This window comes from Babylonia areolata, chromosome 2 (genome assembly GCF_041734735.1).
Source record: "Babylonia areolata isolate BAREFJ2019XMU chromosome 2, ASM4173473v1, whole genome shotgun sequence".
Classification (NCBI taxonomy): Eukaryota; Metazoa; Mollusca; class Gastropoda; order Neogastropoda; family Buccinidae; genus Babylonia; species Babylonia areolata.
In genome coordinates, this window is record NC_134877.1 from 50,295,624 (window position 1) to 50,318,123 (window position 22,500).

The 22,500-nt window shown below is 42.3% G+C and overlaps 2 protein-coding genes across 2 annotated transcripts in view; both read right to left on the minus strand.

Moving 5' to 3' along the window:
• Positions 1-14,211, minus strand: part of LOC143302267 (uncharacterized) — a 30,436-nt gene extending 16,225 nt beyond the window's left edge. Inside the window, exons 1-6 of the mRNA XM_076616863.1 lie at positions 13,963-14,211; positions 7,574-7,926; positions 6,304-6,750; positions 2,660-2,904; positions 1,291-1,422; positions 500-702 (exon numbers count right to left, since the gene is read on the minus strand). Of these exons, the coding sequence (XP_076472978.1) occupies positions 500-702; positions 1,291-1,422; positions 2,660-2,904; positions 6,304-6,750; positions 7,574-7,811 (1,265 nt within the window). The 5' untranslated portion in view covers positions 7,812-7,926; positions 13,963-14,211. The remainder of the gene's footprint in view (positions 1-499; positions 703-1,290; positions 1,423-2,659; positions 2,905-6,303; positions 6,751-7,573; positions 7,927-13,962) is intronic.
• A 2,511-nt stretch (positions 14,212-16,722) lies between these two features.
• Positions 16,723-22,500, minus strand: part of LOC143279486 (DNA polymerase nu-like) — a 31,024-nt gene continuing 25,246 nt past the window's right edge. The window contains exons 17-18 of the mRNA XM_076583532.1: positions 21,965-22,032; positions 16,723-20,747 (exon numbers count right to left, since the gene is read on the minus strand). Coding sequence (XP_076439647.1) covers positions 20,620-20,747; positions 21,965-22,032 — 196 coding nt within the window. The 3' untranslated portion in view covers positions 16,723-20,619. The remainder of the gene's footprint in view (positions 20,748-21,964; positions 22,033-22,500) is intronic.

A 22,500-nucleotide genomic window follows, 5' to 3' on the forward strand; every position in this document is an offset into this window, starting at 1 on the left:
ATTCCTCCACGCTTTCATCAGACCCTCCTTCTCCCACTGGCCTTCTTCTACCACCACCACTACCACCCTCCACACACACACCACACACGCACACACCCTGCGCCCTCAGATCAATCAATGATTCCCTTTGTCTCCACTGCCCCCCCCCCCTTTCCCCGTCTCTCTCCTCCTCTTCTTAATGGCCTCCACCACACCTCCACACGTTCATCTGCCCTTCCTCCTCCCACTGGCCGCCTTCTAACACCACCCACAACCCTCTACCTCTACCCCTGCGCCCTCAGATCAACCAATAATTCTCTTTTTCTCTATTGCCCCTTCTCTCTCTCCTCCCCCCCCCCAACCTCCTATCCCCCACTGCACTCCCACACCCCTCCACGCCTTCATCTGCCCCTCCTCCTCCCACTGGCCTTCTTCTATCACCACCACTACCATCACCCACAACCCTCTACCTTCACCCGCTCGCGCCCTCAGACCTTACATTGCCCAAGACCTACTATACCTGGCAAACGATTTTTCCAGCAAAGGCACCCAGAACTCGTTCTCGTCGGTGGCGGAGCGGGCGCCCCAGGGTATGGTGCCGTGGACGATGGGCAGGAAGTCGTCGATGTACACGTCCTCCCACTGACCGAACCGCCAGAAGCGGCAGTGGAACACCCCGTCATAGTCCTCCGTGCCCGCGCGGTACGCGTCGTCTGGGATCACCTGCAGGACCCCCAACACACACACACACACACACACACACACACGTGCACGCACACACATACACACACACACAAACACACCACATAGCCTTCAATGTTGAGGGAGCCCTTTATGTCAATGATGTAGGAAGTGGGTGGGGCAGTAGAAGCGTGTTTGTATGTGTGTCTCAGTGTATGGGAGTGGGAGGATATGGGGGTTCCAAAATAATACATGATAACAGACATACGAAACTAAAAATTGATAACGGGCACTCAAAAGCCAAGATGCAAAATAAGAATGCAACATAGTAAGAGTGCCCAAACATCAAATTCAGAAAAAAAAAACTATATTATTCAAGGCTTTCCAGAAAAGTATAGATGAATGTACCAGCCATGCAGAAAATAAGAAATGAACTGACCACAGAAAGAAAAGGAAAAGTCAGAAACAAAGCGATAGAAAAGAGGAAATTTCCAGCACATACTTTCCAGAATGTGGGGATGCTACCCCGGGGAGAAGCAAATGAATTAATTACTAAAACGAGTTATTTCTAATGACTACATAAAGTAAAGTAAGTATGTAAAGCGTGAGTCGTGTGCGCAATGTGTATACCTGTTTGAGCTGCTCAGGATGTTCAGAGATGTTGGCAACGGTGGACAGGAACCAGCATGTGCCTGCCCCTCCCTGTCCGATGTCGAAACGTGTCGTGCCTTCGCTGAACAGCGTGGGACTGGCGCTGATATCCTGTAAATCAAACCAGTGTCTTTAATCCCCGGTATGCGACGGTCACCTCAATGTGATAAGACAAAGTTCAACGCAGGTCAGGATATCTGTCACCACTCTGTATTTCAAGTTTTCTTCTTGCAAGTGCATTACTTTTGTTCAGCAAAGTCGATTACACAACTGAAAAGTACACAAAAAGTAGTTTTTACACTCGAAAATAATGAAACTCATGCCACACTGATATCATTTCACCAAATTCAGCAGTCAACGTGAAGGAGTTTTTCTCTTGGACAACGGGTTTGCCAAGCTGGTGCCAGTCTCGTTTAACGATAAGCGAACGTTTTCCCTTTTCGGCCTGAACTAAAGGGCATTTTGTAGGCCAGAGCGCAAGAGCGACCTTCTTGAGATATGCTGAATACTCATTTCTTTCACTCATGCTTCCCATTTTTTAACTCACATGTCCGGACCCACACAAAAAACCTGTCCTGCTCATCACCTACCGTTCCAAGAAGATTCGTCAATTGAAATCTATCAAGTTTTCTTTTCTGCATTGTCCAGTGTGAAAGAAACCTTTTTAAAAATTCCTGCACCCTGAAATACTAGATCACTCTGCTGGTCCTTGGCCCATACGTCAACACACTCACAAAATGACAAGAAAGTCCGTCCACAACTTCTGACGTAATCCCAATGAGAGACAGACACTCGGAGTGAAGATACGACCTCATCCCCGGTGTATGAGGAAGGTGTTAAGAGGGCGTTAAATAGTCAAACGTTCGACGAGACCTGTTCAGCAGATAAGCCGACCATTCAGTAATGTCCGTGCACTGCTCCCCCATGTGCCCCTGCACCTAGCATTCTGTAAGTATGAACCGTCCTGCAATGCTATATCTTTCCACAGAAACACCGGAAACGTATAAAAAAAAAAAAAAAAAAAAAAAGAGAGAGAGAGAGAGAGGCGATGCCGTCAAGACTCGCGTGTGATGACCACTTAATCAACCACACGAATCATGGAACGGAAAAACTTAATTTAAACACGTCAGTCAAAAACGAAACAAAGAGACACAAGACATACGAATGGACGGTGGGAAGATGGGAGGTAAAGACAGGGAAATGAAACGAAGGAAAAAGACTAAAGAGTAGTTTTGTGCTTGTCTGCGTGAGTTAGTAAAAGAAATACATAGACAACACCAAAGAGCCTTTTTACATTCTGAAACAATTATCTAAGGATACAGGATCTTTGACGACACAAATCACTCACACTCGGTCGCTTCCAAGACAGCGATTGCAGGAGGTCGGGTTCCGCGATGGCGCTGTGCAGACCGAACTCGGAGTCCTCCCAGACGTCGCCCTTGGACACAGAGGGACGGGTCGCCACGCTATCCTCCTCTTCCTGCATTTGGTGGGTCCTCAGGTCCATGAACATAGTCATCAGACCCGTGGAGGTTGGGGTGTAGCTCCCAACTCCATCGCTGCTGTCTTTGTGTTCTTCCTCGACCTTTTCCTCTGAATAAAAGGCATGTTTAAAAAGTTGTGGTGTTGGTCTAATCTATTGCATTAGAATATGTCCAGTACCCCCTCCTCCAACACTGTGTCTATATCATCTTGTGCCATAATTGTAAAACTATCATCAACTTTAATTCTAAATTTTGTTTCTGTGTATTTACATAAAGGCCCCGATAGTGAGAATAATGAATGGCTGAGATATCTTTAAGACCAACAATACAAACTGGTTAATGGGGGTGATCTTAATGCTCAAACGCTTTGGGGGATAATAACTCTAAGCACATCACTAGTAACAGATTAACTGATACTGTAGTAAACTCTAATATACCTTCACTCAATAACGGAAATATCACTTGTATACCCGACAAACCAATCCAGAGCTAAGTTTCATATCTCCATTACTTGCACCAAACTGTGTTTGGTAAACCATAATGATTTATCAGGGTCTGATCACATTAATAATGAAAAGAGAACAAGAATATGCAACGCCTGACACACTACCAAAGTACAACTACAAATCGGTCAGTCTTATAAAATATGGTCTTAGAAAAAGAAAAAGAAAAGAAAAAAAAAGGCTGCAAAATATGAAAACGGATCATGCAACCACAGGCAATATAGACATAATTTACAATACATTTTTTAACGTTCTGTTTACTGTAGCAGATAATTGCATTCCAAAACTAAATCCTTCAAAACCAAGCGAACACACACAGTGTTTGGTGGAATGAAGACTTGCAGTTAATGAAAAGGGATTTAATCATACAGCATACAATAAATGTTCAGACCCCAATCACGAAGTCATGAAAATAGCCAACAAAGCAAAGTGACAAAATTATAGCAAATGCAAAAGAGATGTATTTGAACACATTCTGTTAATCAGAGATAAACAACTACAAATATATGGGTAAACTGTTGGAACAAAATTAAAAATAATGGAAAACTGATTAAAGCAAGTTGTCTGCATATCTGGTAAAATCAGAAAGCAAATCTCTCCCAAGTGTTTTAGAAAAAGCAGAAGCCTTCGTTGATATTTTTTGCTAACGTAAGTTGTATGAAATGATCAACATGTATTTGGAGACACCAAAGAGAAGAATAAAAGTCAATGCGCCTTTGACGCTGCAAGAAAGTAAGGATGTTATTTGGATATCACAAACAAAAAGCGTTAGTTGGATTCCATGCGATCTCGAACCAAATGCTAAAAAATTCTCTCTCCCTCTGTATTTCCGTTTTGATTTTCTCCAACCTGGCCGGCGGCACAGACATAATATGCCGCTTGAAAAGAGAAACTCTTTGATCTTTTATTTCCACGGCAGTGTTTTCAACGCTTCTATGCACTGACATACACTGCTGTTTGTAAACTGTGTTTGCAGTTTGCATGTTTTTACATTCAGTGTTTTACATATGGCTTATATTGGCATGTCTATTTCTTCTTCTGTTGCTTTCTTTTTTTTTCTGCTCACTTGTTTTCATGCATGCGTTGTTGCCCTGAGTGTGTGTGATGTGTGTGTGTGTGTGTGTGTGTGTGTGTGTGTTAGTGTGTTAGTGCTAGTGTGTGTGTGTGTGTGTGTGTGTGTGTGTGTGTTTCTGTCTGTCAGTCTGTCTGTATCCGTGTGTCTGTACCTGTGCGTATGCGTATGTTTTCCATTCTTACCTATCCCACATTCGGATAATTTTAAATCAAGCAGATTTTTTTTTTTTTTCAGTTGGTATATTTACGTGTCAAATGTTCGTGATTTTACTGTTCGGATTACAGTGTGATAACTTAATTTACTGTGATGGTGATTGTGTGACGTTCTGCTTCCCTCCCTCTTTCACCCTCTCCTCCACCCCCTCCGCCGCCGTTGGTTATGTGAGTGAGTGATTTTTTACTTTGAGTTCGAATACGGTTAATTCTTATGATGAAACTTGTTGTTGTTTCGTTTTGTTTTTCTTAAAACAGCTTTAAACTGTTTGTCCCTATCATATGACAAGCCTGAAAGCAAATTTCTGTACATTGTGTGTTTCGGGCATAAAAGGGCTGGCTGGCTGGCTGACTGGCTGACTGGCTGGATTGATTGATTGATTGATTGATTGATTATAATGAAGGACTCAAGGGTCACTCCAAAAAAGATTCGGTATTTGTCAAACTATTTTTCTTTCCCAACCATTATTTTTTTCTTTCTTTGGGAACTACAAAGAGCTCAGTTTGATATTGGCCATTTCAATTTTCAAAAGGACAACAATATGAACATATCAGCAATTTATGTTAAATCTTGTGTTCAAAATAAATATCCAAATCATATGAAAATATATACGGACGGATCAGTGGTCTCTGCGTATTTAAATTCCTGAAGATAGAGAAATCGTCTCATATTGGAAACAACAACATTTTTTTTGCATGTGAACTCACTGTCATATTGATGGCATTTAAATGTCCTGGTTGATTTTACACGATATCTTTAAAATCATTCGTGAATGGCAAAATAACCACACACGCGCGCACATATATTATTATTTTTAAAAAAACACATATACATACAAACATCAACATACAAGCGCCATACACATGCACACATATACAGCATATACACTCATGCTACTTTTCACATATCCAGTTCAATATACGTACCACAAATACCTGTCAAACTTCAAAGCCCAGAGACCCTCTCACCATCCACCCCTCCCCCTTGTCCTTTTCATCAAAAATCACTCATAGTGAACAGATGTAAAACTGGTGAACAACAACAACAACAACAACAACAACACACACACACACACACACACACACACACACACACACACACACACACACACACACACAATCGTAAACGATAACTACAACACCAAAACCATTGGCGACAAGAAATGATTACATTAGTACATTGTCTAAATTCTATGCCACCATTCTGTCACGTCAACAATAAATAATGATTTACGATTTTTAATCAATTGTCATCATTCTGTTACACAAATGAGACGTTCGAGACATCGACACAATTACGTGCTCAGTACTTGAGTGCAATTAATCACGAAGCCAAAAACATCGAAAGCAATCCCCCACCCCACCCCAAAATATGGCATAGACACACATAGGTGCTTGGTGTGACAACATTGCTGAATGTCAGTTCTGGTACTCATGTCAGGCATGTACCTGGTTTCATTACTTGACCACTACATAACTGAACAGGGGAAGACAACAGAGACAGGGAGAGAAAGTTCGCAAGTGTGTGTGTGTGTGTGTGTGTGTGTGTGTGTGTCCTTGCATATGTGTGTGCAGTGAAGGGAAGAGGGGGTGGAGGGATGGGGGAGGCGGGGGCGAGGGTGCGCGTGCGTGTACGTTTTTGTATGTGCATGCGTATATGTGCGCGTGCACGTGTGTGAGATAGAAAGAGAGGCATATGTGTTCACTCCCACAAATACCTTTCAGTTCAGGCTCTGGCTCAGGCTCAGGCTGGGGTTCAGGTTCTGGCTCTGGCTGACTTTCTTCCACCTTCTCCTCCTCCTGAGCTTTAAGGTCATCGGTAGGAACAGGCACGATGACGTCAACTTCCTTCTTCTCCTCTTCCTCTGTCACTTGCGTCACCGTTTCGTCGGCAGGGATGACGTCATCTTGGGTCTCAACTTTCTCGGCAGTGTCGTCCGTTGTCTTCTCCTTGTCGCCGCCATCAAAGAGCTCCTGTTCTCCCTTTTCTGTCTCTGTCTGTCCGAAGAAGCCCGCGTCGTCATACTGATTCTCGTTCGCGTTAGTTTCCGTTTTGGTGTCGGTGTCTACTTGGGTGTTGGTGTCCGTCTGAGTGTCGGTGGCCTCTTGGGTGTCTGTTTCGGCATCACCGCTGCCTTTGGCTCCGTCCTGGCTCTGATCCTGGCCTGTGGATTAGGTTACGTGATGCTCCTGCTACTGCTGCTATATTATTGCTACTACTGGTGTTACTAATACTCTACTTCTATAATGAAGGGTTGTGGTATCAATAAGGAAGGAAAGAAAAAAAAATGAACAGAAATTGAAATAGCGCCGAATGATCATAATTTTTTTTAAAGCAAATACCCATCGATGCAGTGTTTCTAAATAAAATACATGTGAGACTTTGACATTTTGCTGTGAACACAAACTACTATGTGCCATACCTAAACAAATTTAGTAACATATTAAACATTTGCAAACAATTAAGAACGTGCTTGCATAACTATAAGATAAAGAGGTGAAAATAGCTTCAGTATCTCTTAAAGAGAAATTACACCTGGTGCGGCAAAGCAAACGTTGAAAATTACTCAACACAAAAACTTTAACACAAACACCTGCGTTTCACCCCTCGTGAAGTGCCAAATACCACAAATGTTTAAAACATGTTTAAAGATTGGACGCAGGACACTACTAGCGTCAAAACTGATGTGAATGTAATTTAACGTGTCGATGGAACATTGACAGGAAGAAGCACCACTACTAAACCCACATGCACCTGCGTGCTTACACATAAGCATGCATTACGGTGACACAAAAGCATGAAAACATATTAAGCAACTGGGTTTTGATATCTTGGACAGAGAAAAAAAGTAATATTTTAAAGTCCCACCCATCCTCGCAATTAAAATTTTAAAGAACAACGTCGACGACAATTACAACAACAACAACAACAAAAAGAAAGCACTGTTCTCAATTAAAGAAGATTACACAAGCAGTCAAAACTCATACCTCCTTTATTCCCTCCTTTCTGGTTGTCATCCTCATACAGATCGTACCCGTAAATGGCGTTATCATCCGGGTAGTAGGTGCCGTTTGTCGTGGTCTGTGTATTGGTATTGGTGTTAGTGTTGGTGTTAGTATTGTGGTTGTCGTTGTCGCGCTGGTTATAGTGATGTACGGTTTGTTTTCTGTCACGGTCGTCGTGTGATTCGGTACGGACAGTGGAGGTGGAAGCGGCACAACCCATGATGGCGATTGAAACTCCAAGTGTGATCGTGAGGTCCAGATGGGTGTGCGGATGTCTGAGGGCGGCGAGAGAGGTGGTGGAGGTAGACGTTGACCTGGTCACTAAGGTAGAGTATCTGAAAGAGAAGGCAGTGAGGTTTAAAAATCCAATACGCAAAACATTGATGCATATGGCAGTCAAAACAACGCACACTTGCGCGCAATGTTAGTCACACACACACACACACACGCATATGGCAGTCAAAACAACGCACACTTGCGCGCAATGTTAGTCACACACACACACACACACACACACACACATATATATATATATATATATATATATATCTGTAGGTGTGTGTGTGGATATAGATACATGGATATATAGATAGACAGATGAATGGGTGGATGGATGGACAGAGATGGATAGAGACAAATACAGCATATATATATATATATATATATATATATATATATATATATATATATATAAGATCATACCTTAACCAGTCATCAAGGTTTCAATCCCTTGCAAAGACAAATACTAAAGTATATATATTACGTTTTGAACTGTTTCAGACAGATTGGTAGAAAGATATCTTTAAAACAAACATTCTTAGCGCATCCTTGTCTTTAGATATGTCCTGTTCCTTTGGGGTTTTTTTTTACTCTATTTTTTATCCAAATCCACAGAGGAACAGGGTAAACTCCAATAGTAGTATGAAAGATGTCCCCCACATGTCCAACAGGATTCATGTCTACAAATCCCATCGGCCGTACACATGCAATGGATGTCTCTTATTCCATGAAGCGGTTGACAATCCTGGTCCACCCACCGCTGATGACAAGCGTTGTCATTTCGTCAGGATAAATTGATGATACACGGCAGGCCTACCAGCCTAGCATCTGACAGCTGGATTAAACATGTCATGTAAGTAGCCTGCCACGTCCAATGTACCATTCCACGGGATCTGCAGATCGGTCTTGCCGTGCCTGCTGATTACCAGATGCCCAATGAAAAGGAATAACATTGCCTCTTTACCCATATATCAAGCTGATTACACCCCACACCACAAGTAAGACGTCTTCGGTGTGATCATGTACAGCAACGCATTGTATGTATATCAGCCATAGAAGATTTCTCTGTGTGGAAGTCAGGCTGCTCTCACCGGGGACAGCGCGTCGCCAAAACCCGGCGCCACCGGTTTTTATGCCTGCAAGTGCATGTGCTTCACTATCGAAGTGGAATTTTCTAAAAATTTTCACCAGAAACAACTGCTTTGTTAGCTGTTTTTTCTTTTCTTTTTTTTTTAATGTGTTAAGCGCACGCTACACACGCATCCAAAAGACTAGTATCCATACCACCAACTCAAGACTTGGTGGAGGAGGGGAGTGGGGTGGGGTAAATATCCCAGTCCGATCGAAAAATCGAACTCGTGGACGCTCGCTTCCTAGTCGGGCACATTAGCACCAGGTCACCGCGCTACCACACAAGTTCAGGGCCAAGTTGCGATAGTCTTTCTATCTACATCCTCCAGTCATTCTGACCTCTCATAATCTGTACGTCAGGGAAGAGAACAAGGGTCCGCTACGCTCGAGTCCATGTGACACGTTTTCTGACTCACATCTGTCGAGCTTGCTTGTGGGTTCATCAAGAAGATCCTCTCGACTGATGCTGAACTTCAAGCCAGCTTCCTGGAGTTTTCTTCCGACCGTTATTACTGACAGTCAGACTCCAGCGGTATTCTGAAGGTTGTTTCTGAACTGAGCTGCAGACGGGATAGGGTACCGATGATCCAGTTTGCATAACTAAATAAAAAATCTGTCTTGTGGTCATAATGTCAGACCCTGCATACCTCCAGCACGTCTCCGAGAAATAAGCAGCCCACTGCGTCTTGGTAATTGGTTCCAAACGCGAGAGACGACGTTTCTGACCTCCCAAGAACAGCCACAAAAATGTGCAAACTGGTTTCGAGAGTTCCGATTCCTGTCTGTTTCAGTTAAACGTGCCCTGGTCTGTCGTGGAACCATGGTCGCACAAAATCAATCTAAAATGTCGACTGACTGCCTGTCTAATTGTGAGCACTGATTCGTGCTTGAAAAACCGGTCTTTTGAAGGGTGGTCAAATTTCACGTGCGCTGTGTGTGCACTGGTAAGCAACTAAGCATTTAGTTCAAGAAGTACTTTTACGGCGTATTAATGTCACAAGCACGTGAAACATTGCGTCAAATTCATCCTGATGTTTCAATTACACACACACACACACACACACACACACACACATACATATATATATATATATATCATCGATATCATTGGTACACAAATAAGAATCCATGCACCCAGGCACCCAGAGCCTGACTCGCGCGTTGGATTATGCTGCTGCCAGGCATCTGGCAGATGTGGTGAAGCGTAAATGGATTTGCTCGAACGCAATGACGCCTCCCTGTGAAGCTGAAAATGTATTTCATTCCATCTCGCTTTATTCAATTCCGCTGCAATACACTGTGCTGTCGATCTACAACACCGGCGTGTCGTGAATAACATCACATCTATCATAGTAATGTTTTTCGCCAACCATGTTGGGTTTTTTTTTGGGGGGGGTTGTTTTTTTGTCACCCATGATCTCTCCCTCCACTTCATCCAAACCTTCGAACCCACTCCGAATCTCCCCCCACCCCCTACCCCCACCCCACCTTCTGCTTGCACCCCAACCCATCCTCCGTAACCCAAACATCTCCACCTCCCTCATCAGTCTCTCTCCCCTATTTCGAAACACGTTTGATTTGGGAATCTCGTTTGACCAAACAGATGACTGCCAGCTGTCGAAGTTCTTTCTTCTTCTTCTTCCTTCTTTTTATTCTGTGTAACATATGCAGTGCGCTTTCATATCTTTGACTGTCAACTTAAAATTGCACAACACGTTCCCTGCTGTCAGCGACCACACTGCGATGCGGCTCTAGCAACCGACATACACGAGAAATACTTTGACCTATGGGTACATAGATGTATGCTACCTACGCATATACATAATAGATAAATATAATAGACAGATTGATTGATATTTTTATTAACCCGCTGGAAGGGTGCATGGGTTGAGGCATGACGAATCATTCGAAGGTACACAAAAGGAATCAGTGAACCGGTGTTCACTGGTTAAAAAACACACCAAAAAACGTGAATGTCGGTCCAAATGGCCTATTTCTGTCTGGCTTTGTGCCAGGTTTTCATGCAACACCGCCTACCCCTGAACGAAAAAGGGCGTGTGTGTGTGCATGCGTGCGTGCGTGCGTGTGTGTGTGCGTGCGTGCGTGCGTGGTTGCGTGTGTGTGTGTTTGTGTGTGTGTGTGGTGTGGTGTGCGTCAAGTCGATTTCTTTCTTTATGAGGGTGAAAAACAACTTCAAAGAGTAACTTTTTTTTTTACGTCTAGCCCTCGCCCTGTAAAGGGACTGTGTTAGTGTTTGTGGTGTGGGGTGGTGTGTGTGCGTGTGTGTGTGTGTGTGTGTACGTGCAAGTGCGTGAATGTGTGTATGTTGTATGTGTATGCGTGCTTGTGCTCTTTTCCGAACTCCGTTCCAAAATATGAGTGGTGTGGTGCTCGTGAAGGGGTGGGAAAACGAGGTGGACTGTGTTAGTGTTCGTGGCGTGGGGTGGGGTGGGGTGTGTGTGTGTGTGTGTGTGTGTGTTTGCGTGCGTGTATGTGTGTGTGCGTACGTGCAAGTGCGTGTGTGTGTGTGTGTGTTATGTGTGTGCGTGCTTGTGCGCGTGCTCTTTTGCGAAATTCAGATTATATGAGTGGTGTGGTGCTTGTGTAGAGGTGGGAGAACGAGTTTGTGGTGTGTGTGTGTGTGTGTATGTGTGTGTGTTTGTGTGTGTGCGACTCAGTTCAAATTATGAGTGGTGTGGTGCTTGTGTAGAGGTGGGAGAACGAGTTTGTGTGTGTGTGTGTGTGTGTGTGTGTGTGTGTGTGCGTACGTGCAAGTGCACAAGTGTGCGAGTTGTATGTTTATGCGTTCTTCTGCGCGTGCTCCTTTGCGAACTCAGTTTCAAAATAATGTATGTGAGTGGTGTGTGTGCTTGTGTTGAGGTGGGAGAACGGGATGGAGTAAAAATAGGTGTCCGATCGTGCATGTGTGCATGAGCGTCTGCGTGCGTGTCACTGACGTGTTTACAAGCGTGATTTTCTATCCAAAACAAATGCACCTTGGCCTGTGTCGTTCTCCAATATCATGATCGATACTGCTGCAAGGAAAACTGGGGTTGATCGATTTTGTGCTATCGATTTGAACGCGCGAGTTCGGTCATATGCCGAGCACAAAAGGCCAGTTGTGTGAATGCAACAAGCTTGCACTTTGTTCTGTTCTGTAGACAGCGACTGTTTTACAAGTGCGTACAGACGGTGCCTTCATAATGAAGTGTTGCCCATGAGAAGAATGTTAACTACAAGCTATTGTAACCAATAAGAATTATCACTGCATGTTTCAGTCTTTACTCTCAGTTTCAAAGGGATGTCAAATCATGCGGATTGCACCACGTCTACATTTCTTTTAAATGACCTGTGGTGGGGATTGAGATGGAGGTGAGGGGTTCAGAGCCATGATATACACAAGACCAAACGCACTGGTCAGTCTTTGAGAGCCAACCAAAAGCTGAAGTACATAAATAAATGAATCAATTAATTAAACAGTATCAGTCAGTGTCAGTAGCTCAAGGCGTCACTGCGTTTGGTCAAATCCATATACGCTACATCACATCTGCCAAGCAGATGCCTGACCAGCAGCGTAACCCAACGCACTTAGGCCTTGAGGGAAAAAATAAAATAAAATAAAATAAAATAACAAAACTGAAAAAAATAATACAGAAACAAAATAAAATAAAATATTTTTTTTTATAAATAAAATAAATAAATAAAAAATAATAGATAAATACATAAAAATACTACTACTAACAATAATAATATTTATAAGGCACAAAATCTTGATGAAGTCAACTCTAAGCGCACAAAAAAACAAAAACAAACAAAAAAATTATGATAAATAAGCAAATAAATGTAAAACACGCAGACACACGTTCACACATACACACACAATTAATCAAACAATTATGTGTTCAAAGAAGCAGATCATTATGCTGCTATAAACAACTAGAAAAGTCAAGCCATACTAGTAATTCATAAAAATTAAACAATTGAAGACTAAAGTAATGTTGTTACATTTGCTCTATGTCTCTCTCTCCTTCTCTATTTTCTATGTAATGTGTGTATCGTTTTCATATTCTTCTTTTTCGTAATGGTAACACTGGAGAGTTAGAAGTGTGTGCAAGTAGTGAGTGGGCGCGTCAGTTTCGATGCGTGCGAGAGAGAGAGAGAGAAAGAGAGAGAGAGAGAGTCTATATTTTAGTCATGTCAGTTCTTATCAATGAAGCAATTTAAGTACTGAGAGAGAAGATAGAACATTGTGATACAAGTGATAAGGCCTACGTCTTCAGTGTGTGTGTGTGTGTGTGTGTGTGTACAAAATCGACATACAAGACAAACAAGATCAATATACCGTAACCAGACTAAACCGTAAAAAAAAAAAAAACCGATATGATTCATGCATAAATGCGATCAGTGTACATATCAGTCATAAAAACAAGAAACCATGCAATCGGCCAATGTAATAGATCCATCAATCGCCGACGGAGATTGTTCAAAGGGTTTAACTAAGAATAAGATTAGAAAGAAGGGGCACGAGGAGGGGCGTATGGGTTTAGAGGAGGGTGTGGAACCAAACAACAATGCACCAATAATTGTCAGCTCTTCTGCATATAAACTGAACATTGTTTGCAAGTATGTATCTAAACCGAAACACTGTTTTGTATTCCGTCGCCGTTTTGTTGTTTGTTTGTTTTTAACAACAATGCACCAATAATAGTCAGCTCCTCCACATATAAACTGAACATTGTTTGCAAGTATGTATCTAAACCGAAACACTGTTTCGTATTCTTTTTTGTTTCCTTTCCCCCAAAGACAAAACACGTGTTTGTGTGGTCAACATGTGTTTCTGGCCGTTTTGCTTCATTCGTTTATGTATGACGGATATTTTGGTGAATAAAGCAAAACCACACAAACATCCAGAATCACTGTATCAAGCTCACAACAAATCTGCAAACATTATTTTCACTTACCAGCGTTCGTTCGGCTTCAGCTTCAGTGAGCAGTGCAGCGCACCGAATGTGGTCTCAGCATTCGATGTGTGAACACTCAGGGCTTTTACCTCGGATAAATGAAACTGCTTCTTCAGACAAAGGATGTACCCCGTGACATTCACAGGTAAAGCAGCAAGGGTGTGGAGTGACGGCAGACAAAAACAGACGCAGGGAATCAGTTGTATTTCACAAGATCCATGTTCACGCCACTCACCTGCTATCGTCTTCAGCCTGGCAACGCGGTAAACATTGGCTGTCGATTCGCGGCGCCAGCGAAAGGGGACATTACTCGAGTTATAGTGGTTTTGATTCTCCCCCCCGCGTCCCCCTCGTTTGTTTCATTTTTGTTGTTGTTATTGTTTCTTCATTCTCCCTTCTTTGGTCGTTTCTTGTTGTTTTCTATTTTTATTGTTGTTGTTACTGGTATTCTTGTTTTGTTTTGTTTTTTTTCTATAAGATGACCAAGCAACTTCAACCTTCGCTGGCTGTCGCTTTTGACTACACACGGAAGCTCATGTGGGTCGTCGTGGATGGGGGTCAGCCCGATGCTCCCCCGCGTCAATACTCCCCCGTGTCGATAGTCCCTGTCACAAAGATCAAAAAAACAAATACAGATGTATGTATGTATTTGTGACTGATAATGCTTTCTGCTTGATCAAAGTTGTGTTGTGGAATGATGAATGTGTTGTGTGTTCTCTTCATAACAGCCGTCCGCGTTCAGAGTTGAGCAGCGACTTGTGTGTTGGGCCCGAATATTGACACGGGGGAGTATCGACACGCTCCCGTCCACGACCCATATCGCTGTCGCTTTTGACTTCACACGGAAGCTCATCTAGGTCGTCCACGACCCATACCTTTTAAAGAGACAAAAACCTGTATATTCCTCCAAAGCTTGTGTGGGTCGTCAGTGCACGACCCCGGCATACTTTGTAAAGAGACAAAAACCTGCATATTCTTCCAAAGCTTGTAACAAAATATAGAAAAGGAAAACATATCTTAACAACTGATTACACACACATGCGCTCGCACACGCACACACAGACTCACACAAACACATACACTCAGAATAAACACATGCTCACGCATTCACATACACGCATATATACACACACACACACAACTGATCACACACACAAACGCATAACACCACATGCACATACATACAAACCCTACTTATGCACACAGAGATAGATAGATAGATAGAGACTGAGACTGAGACAGACAGACAGAAAGACAGACAGCGAGACAGAGACAGAGAGAGAGATGACTCATAACACAATCAAAGATATTCAGTCACACAGGTACATGCTGTTAGAGAACAGGATGGAAGGGGGTTATAGCTGAAGACAGGCGAAAGGGACGAGACGGGGAGGGGGAGCGGGGGTAGTGGGAGAGTAGTGGGGTAGTGAGGATATTGAAAGTAAAACTTCTTTATTTTCCTTCACTGGTTGCAAATTAAACCTTCTGAAATCACTATCAAAAAGGTATGGGTCGTGCATGACCCACACGAGCTTTCGAAGGGTGACCACGTTTTTTCCTCTTTAAAAAGCATGGGTCATACACGACCCACACAAGCGTCCCCGGCGTGTGTAGTTAAAACGCCACCTTTAATTACTCATTAACTGATTAATGAATTTTTTTCGGTTTTTGGCAAAAGTTGGCCTTTTAGGAGTAGGAAGCATTTCTGAAATTTCGTAGAAAAATATTAAGAACTGGCTGAGATATTTGCGTTTTTGTACCCTTCTGGGTCGTGTACGACCCACGATAGCCAGCGAAGGTTAATGAACATGCAGTTACAAATGTACAAGATGCTGACAAGGTCCTTAATTAATTTTCAACGGGTGGAGAAAATGCACTAATAAACAAAACAAACAAAAAATTTGGAGTGGGGGGAGAGTACACGTCACTCTGTGTGTGTGTGTGTGTGTGTGTGTATGCATGCGTGCCTACATGCGTGCGGACAACATGCGTGCGTGCGTGCGTGCGTGCGTGCATGTGTGTGTGTGTGTGTGTGTGTGTGTGTTTGAACTGGCAGCACCTGACGATCAATATAGAGGGCCAGGGGTAGAGGGAGAAGTGGCTGGAAGTACAAAGAGTGGAGTTCCTCTCAGCACTCAATACAATCAATATAGAAACAATAATAAATGAATAAATAAATGAATGAAATCATAATAAAAACCCTAACCACTGTCAACATTGACTGTAAGGAAGATAGGATACTGGCTCATTTCAAACTCCAGGCAATAATTGGAGTTTTCTTTTATCAATAATGATAATAATAATAATATATATACACACATAAATAAATAAACAAACAAATAAATAAATAAATAGATAATCAGCACACTGCCTGGTGGGAATTCTTTTTGAAATTATTTTTTTAGATCCTTTTTCGGAATGCTGAGATGCAAGACTAGAGTTCTTATGAACCAACAAGCCTCTTGATATTGACTCTTTGTTGAAGCAAAAGTTAGCCTGCAAATGCTTAAATATTAATGACGATGAGAGAGAATGGAACTGAGATGGGGTGAGAAAGAAAGAAAGAAAGAAAGAAAGAAAGAAACAAGGGAAGGAAGAAAGATTGAAAGAAAAAGAATTAAAGTTGCAACAAGTTGCTCAGGAAAAAAAGGTCCAGAAAAGAAAATGTTTTGAATAAGACACTGAACAATAAAGTATTGAAAACTGCATCACAACAGTGTATCATGGCAATCCTTTTTTTTCAAACATGAAACAAAAAAATACAATGAAATCAAAACTAAAACTGCAAACACAATTCATTAAATAAGAATTACAAAAGTAAACCTAAAACCCATTAAAACATGTTCACTTGCTACTAAAGCCTCATTTAGTCTTCTTCAGAGAAGAACAAGATATTCATTCTGACTATATAACTCAGCAATAACTTCCGTCACAACAACTGTCCAGATATTATCTCACAAAATATCTTGGATGAAGTATCTCAAGAGATAATCAAAACTGACACAGTGAAAGAACAGCATAGACATATCACCACAAACCAACATTTTCTTTACAGACAACTGGTGGAGAGGGACTACCATAGCTGAGTGAGTGTAATTTTCTTCAATGGGTCATAGACTCCAAGAAATGCATGGTTTGCATTTAACATCACAGAAACAACTTGTAAGAATGAAGAGAGTAAACTTTTTTTTTAAACAAAACTCTGCCGAACACTGGGTATTTGAACGATCCAACAGAACATAAAGTGTTACACAATAACCATCACCTAAATGCAGACAAAAAAGAAAAGCAAGTTACCTCAACTCGACAGATATAAATTAGCATGTGAACGGCAAAAGCCATAAACACTGCATTTTCTTCTCTGCGTTTTCTTCTCAAGTTCTGTAATCAGTAAGCAACCATAAATCTCTTTTATATATATCTGGAACTCAACAAACTCATAATCTCATTTTTATCAGTCAAAACCTACTGATAATCTACAGTTCTGAGGGTTGAGCAGTGAGAAAACTTTCTGATTAAGGCTGTTGCTTCCTCGGTCACAGAATGTTGTTGGTGTATTTAAGGATTTCTGTTTGACTTGAGGTGCTATCTGCTGTTCCATATGTTTGCACATAGATTTCATTCTTTTCAATGTCACAGTCGGTGATGTCTTTACCCACTGATAGTCTATTTGACAATTCCATAATGTTCTAGTGAATGATGCGTTCTTTCTCATTTGCTGTCACTGATGAAGGTTAGGTTACTTATCCCGCTTCAGCGGAGATTTAAATGTTGAGTACAAGCTTAGCTATGTTCATATTTGGCTTTGATGCAATGGATTACTTGTGTAAGATATTCACCACTTAATGGTTAAGCCATGATGGTTCTTCCAATCTTTGTATTGAGCACGGACTATCTGGTCTCTAAGTTTGCCGGTATTTTATCAAAGTCACCGATTCTATTGTTTATCATCCATGTATTATTTTACATGCTGATATCAGTTGTACTGCTACAGTGTGCTTAGTCAGTACTCTATAATGTGTGTAGTATTCTGTTGTGGTGATTTCAAGATAGTGTTGAATTAATATCAGTTATTGGTTAAAACTACTTTGTCTACACTGTTTAAATGTATTAGAAATTTCATTTGATGTCAGTGTTTGGTCTTCACACATATGCATTATCTTATGTTATGTTGTTGCTCATGCCAAACTGAGTTGTAGTCTTTCCATGTAATATGTATACATGTGCTCTATATTCACTTGCATTCCTGACTTGTACTTAGTGGCCTTTGTTTACTTGTGTCTTGTCACTGCACTGTTTTCTCTTTATCTTCTCATCTTCTTTATTCTTCTTCTTCTTTACTTACTTAATTATTGTAAATAAAACAATAGAAAAACCCTTTTGTGACTGGCCGTCTATATGTCTCTGGGCCTGCGCGTGGATACTTTCTATCCTTTAAATCAGTAAATCATCAATAATTCTTTTGTACCGTCCCCTTTATAATAATAGTAACACTCGGTTCATAACACGGCTACACATGCATGATTCTAATGTCTCGGGTCTATTTCTTCACCTTTCAGAATGTTTTTTTTATTCAGTCATTCTTCTTTTTTTCTTCTGCATTCGTAGGCTGCAACTCCCACATTCACTTGTATGAATAAGTGGCCTTTTACATGCGTCACCAGTTTTATTACTTAAAAAAAATCAAAGGAAAGGAAATCAAGTGTCCAAAAGCTAATACAGCTCTCCATTCAAAGAGAACCAGTTATTTTTCCTCACAACAAAAATCGAGTCCAGAATACATCCTCTAATTTTTTCATTCATTCTGTCACTGTCTTCCACAAATACACATACGCACAACTGTGTGCACCCTTCAAAGTACACACACACTCTCAAAAACACACATTCTGAGAGAAGAAGTATAAGTGAGAGACATGACCTACACAAAATATCTTCTCTTCCCGTGTCACTAACAAGGTCAAGGATGTGCAACATAAACTTAGCACATGTAAAAGAACCCACAGCAACAAAAGGGTTGTCCCTGACAAAATTATGTACAAAAATCTACTTAGGTAGGAAAACAAATACACTTGCAGGCAGGAAAAAGATGTGTGTCACTTCCTTTGTAGTAATACACTCTTCCTGGTAAAAGCAGCCTGAATTTCACACAAAGAAATGTGTTGTGACAAAATGGGTAATACAATACAATAAATACAGTACAATACAACAGAAGCTTAAGGACATGCCCAACAAGTTCCTGAGCTGAGGTAAACCCATGACATACATACACTCAAAAGATTTATGCAGAAGATATTCCAGAACTGATGGACACATTACAGAAATATGCACAAAGAAACTGTCTTCCTCTCCCTCCCTTAAGCATACACACACAAACACACACACACATCAAGATGAAAGGTATGTCCGAGATATTCCAGGACTTAAGGACGTAACAGAAACAATCACAACAGCTTCAAGTGTTTCATATGTACACACTCACACACACACACACTCTCTCTCACATATATTCATAGTTCATATATATAGAATATGATATTTGCCATGAATTCACTTCCCATGTTCCAACTATCAATGTTTGTCACTCTGTCTCTCCTTCTCCCTGTTATTATTTTCTTCTTCTTTTTCTTTTTTTTTCTAATAATCATTTTATTTTATAATGATTTCATCTTTTCAATGATAATATGTGGCATTGTGTCGTACTTAGGTTGTGTACATGCTTTTATTTATGCGCTTTATTTTCATGTGTAATTCTGTGTGTGTGGGTGTGGGTGTTTGTGTGGGTGTTTTGCCATTGCTGGATTGCCCATTTGCCAGGGCTGGATGTAAAAAAGCAGCTGTGCTTACTCCACTACCCTCGTGAAATAAAAATTCGTTTTGTTTCATTCCACACATGCACACATACACACACACAAGCACACACACACAGATCAATCATGAACATGGAGAGAGGCATGCCCAGAGATGACAGATACACTAAAGGGCACACCCCTGGTTATTTCATATGGACACCACACACACACACACACACACACACACACACACAGATCAATCAAGAACAAGGAGAGAATGTGCCCAAGATGTCCCAGAGATGAGATACACTGAAGAACACAGCCCTGGTTGTTTCATATGGACACACCGCACACACACACACACACACACACACACACACAGATCAATCAAGAACAAGGAGAGAATGTGCCCAAGATGTCCCAGAGATGAGAGATACACTGAAGAACATAGCCCTGGTTGTTTCATATGGACACACCGCACACACACACACACACACACACACACAGATGAATCAAGAACAAGGAGAGAATATGCCCAAGACGTCCCAGAGATGAGAGATACACTGAAGAACACAGCCCTGGTTGTTTCATATGGACACACCACACACACACACACACACACACACACACACACATGTGCACACACACACACAGATCAATCATGAAGAAGGAGAGAGGGGTGTCTAAGACGTTCCAGAGATGAGAGATACACTGAAGGGCACAGCCCTGCTTGTTTCATATGGACACAGCACACACACACACACGTCCACACACACACACACACACACACACAAATGCCCAATCACTCCCCCCCTTCACCTCCCCACACCCCTCACCCACCACACACCAACACACACACAGACATCAATCAAGGACAAGGGGAGAGGTGTGCCCAGGAGGTGCCGGAGCTGAGAGACACAGTGATGGGCACAGTAAGGCAAGGCAACATCGGCTGACACAGCAATGCGTCATTCTCCATCACCTGCTTCACCAGCTCTGCAACAAAAAGACATTGCAACAGAACAGGAAAATTTTATGTTGGGTAAACATGGAGTGGTAGCTGAGTGGTAATGAGTCTGCCTAGGAAGTGGGATCAAATCCCAGACTCACCACTTTTCCCGCCTCCACTGGACCTTGGTTGGCAGTCTGGGTGCTAGTCTTTCTGATGAGACTAACTCAGGTCCCCTGTGCAGCATGCATCTAGTGCACATCATAGAACCCATGGAAACAAAAGGGTTGTCCCTGTCAAAATTATGTAGAACTGAAAATCCTCTTTGAGAGTAAAACAAAAACAATTGCAGACAGAAAAAATAAAAACCAAAAGGGATGGCATCTCACTGTGGCAACACATTCTCTATGGGAAGAACAGCCCAAATTATACAGTGATATCTGTTTGACAAAAATACAATACATTAATGCCCAGTATGGTTTATCCACTGCCAGCTTTCTCTTATGTTAAATAGTTACCAGCACTGCCTTATTTCTGTGTGGGGAGGTGGGAGGGGGGGGTGAGGGGGAAGGGGTCGGGTTGGGCCAGGGGGAGTAAAGGTGGATGTCCACATTTATGAAAAGACATGCATGTTTAGTCTGATCAAATATGAGTGTGGGATGGTGTGGAAATAACAGCAGAGATGGGTTGGTGAGGCTAGTTGACAGTATATGTGCACATGCATGTGTGCATGCCAGGTGTTGGGGAAGAGGAGGCAGGAGGGAGTGAGGGGAGGGGTGTTCACTTTTCATGAAAGTGCATACATGAGTATATTTAGTTTGATCAAAGATTGGCGTGAGGTTAGGTGGCAATAATGGTGCTGTGTGTGTGAATTCCTCTACCCCATTCCACCCTCTCACTCCCCAAATCCCTCTGCCCTCTCCCTCCCCAAATCCCTCTGCCCCATCGCAGCTCACCCTTCCCAAATCTCTCTGCCCCTCCCTCCCCAAATCCCTCTGCCCCATCGCAGCTCACCTTTCCCAAATCCCTCTGCCCTCTCCCCCCCCAAATCCCTCTGCCCCATCGCAGCTCACCCTTCCCAAATCTCTCTGCCCCTCCCTCCCCAAATCCCTCTGCCCCATCGCAGCTCACCCTTCCCAAATCTCTCTGCCCCTCCCTCCCCAAATCCCTCTGCCCCATCGCAGCTCACCCTTCCCAAATCTCTCTGCCCCTCCCTCCCCAAATCCTTCCCGCTGCTTCTTCTCTCCACAGCCATTCCTTTTACCACACATTCCAAGCAGCTGTCCCTCGGGCAGTTCCCACACCAGCTCATCATGAATGTGCATGAGAAGTCTGTAAAACATAAGACAAGCTAAGCAAGCTCACAGCGGGAATTACTGAGCAACAAGAGAGAATGGGAAAATGAAAAAAGTGCAAACAAAGGTAAAATAAACAGAGCAGTGAAAATGAGGAAAGAGAGAAAAAAAGGTGGGGGGTGTGTGTGCGCACATGTGCGTGTGTGCATATGAGAGTATCTGAGTATCTGCTGATGTGCAAGTGTGAGCACATGTATGTGTGTTCTGTGTGTGTGTGTGTGTGTGTGTGTGTGTGTGTGTAAACTCTTGTGTGCATGTGCATGCCTCTGTGAGTTATGTGTGTGTGCATGTCTGCATGCACATGTTCCTATTTTGTGTAAATGTGTGCATGCACATGTTCCTTTTATGTGTGTGAATACATGTGCGTAATGCCGTGATGTTTTTATGCATACACACAAGTTTGCATGCATGTACAAAAAACATGGGTATAAGTATGTGCATGCAC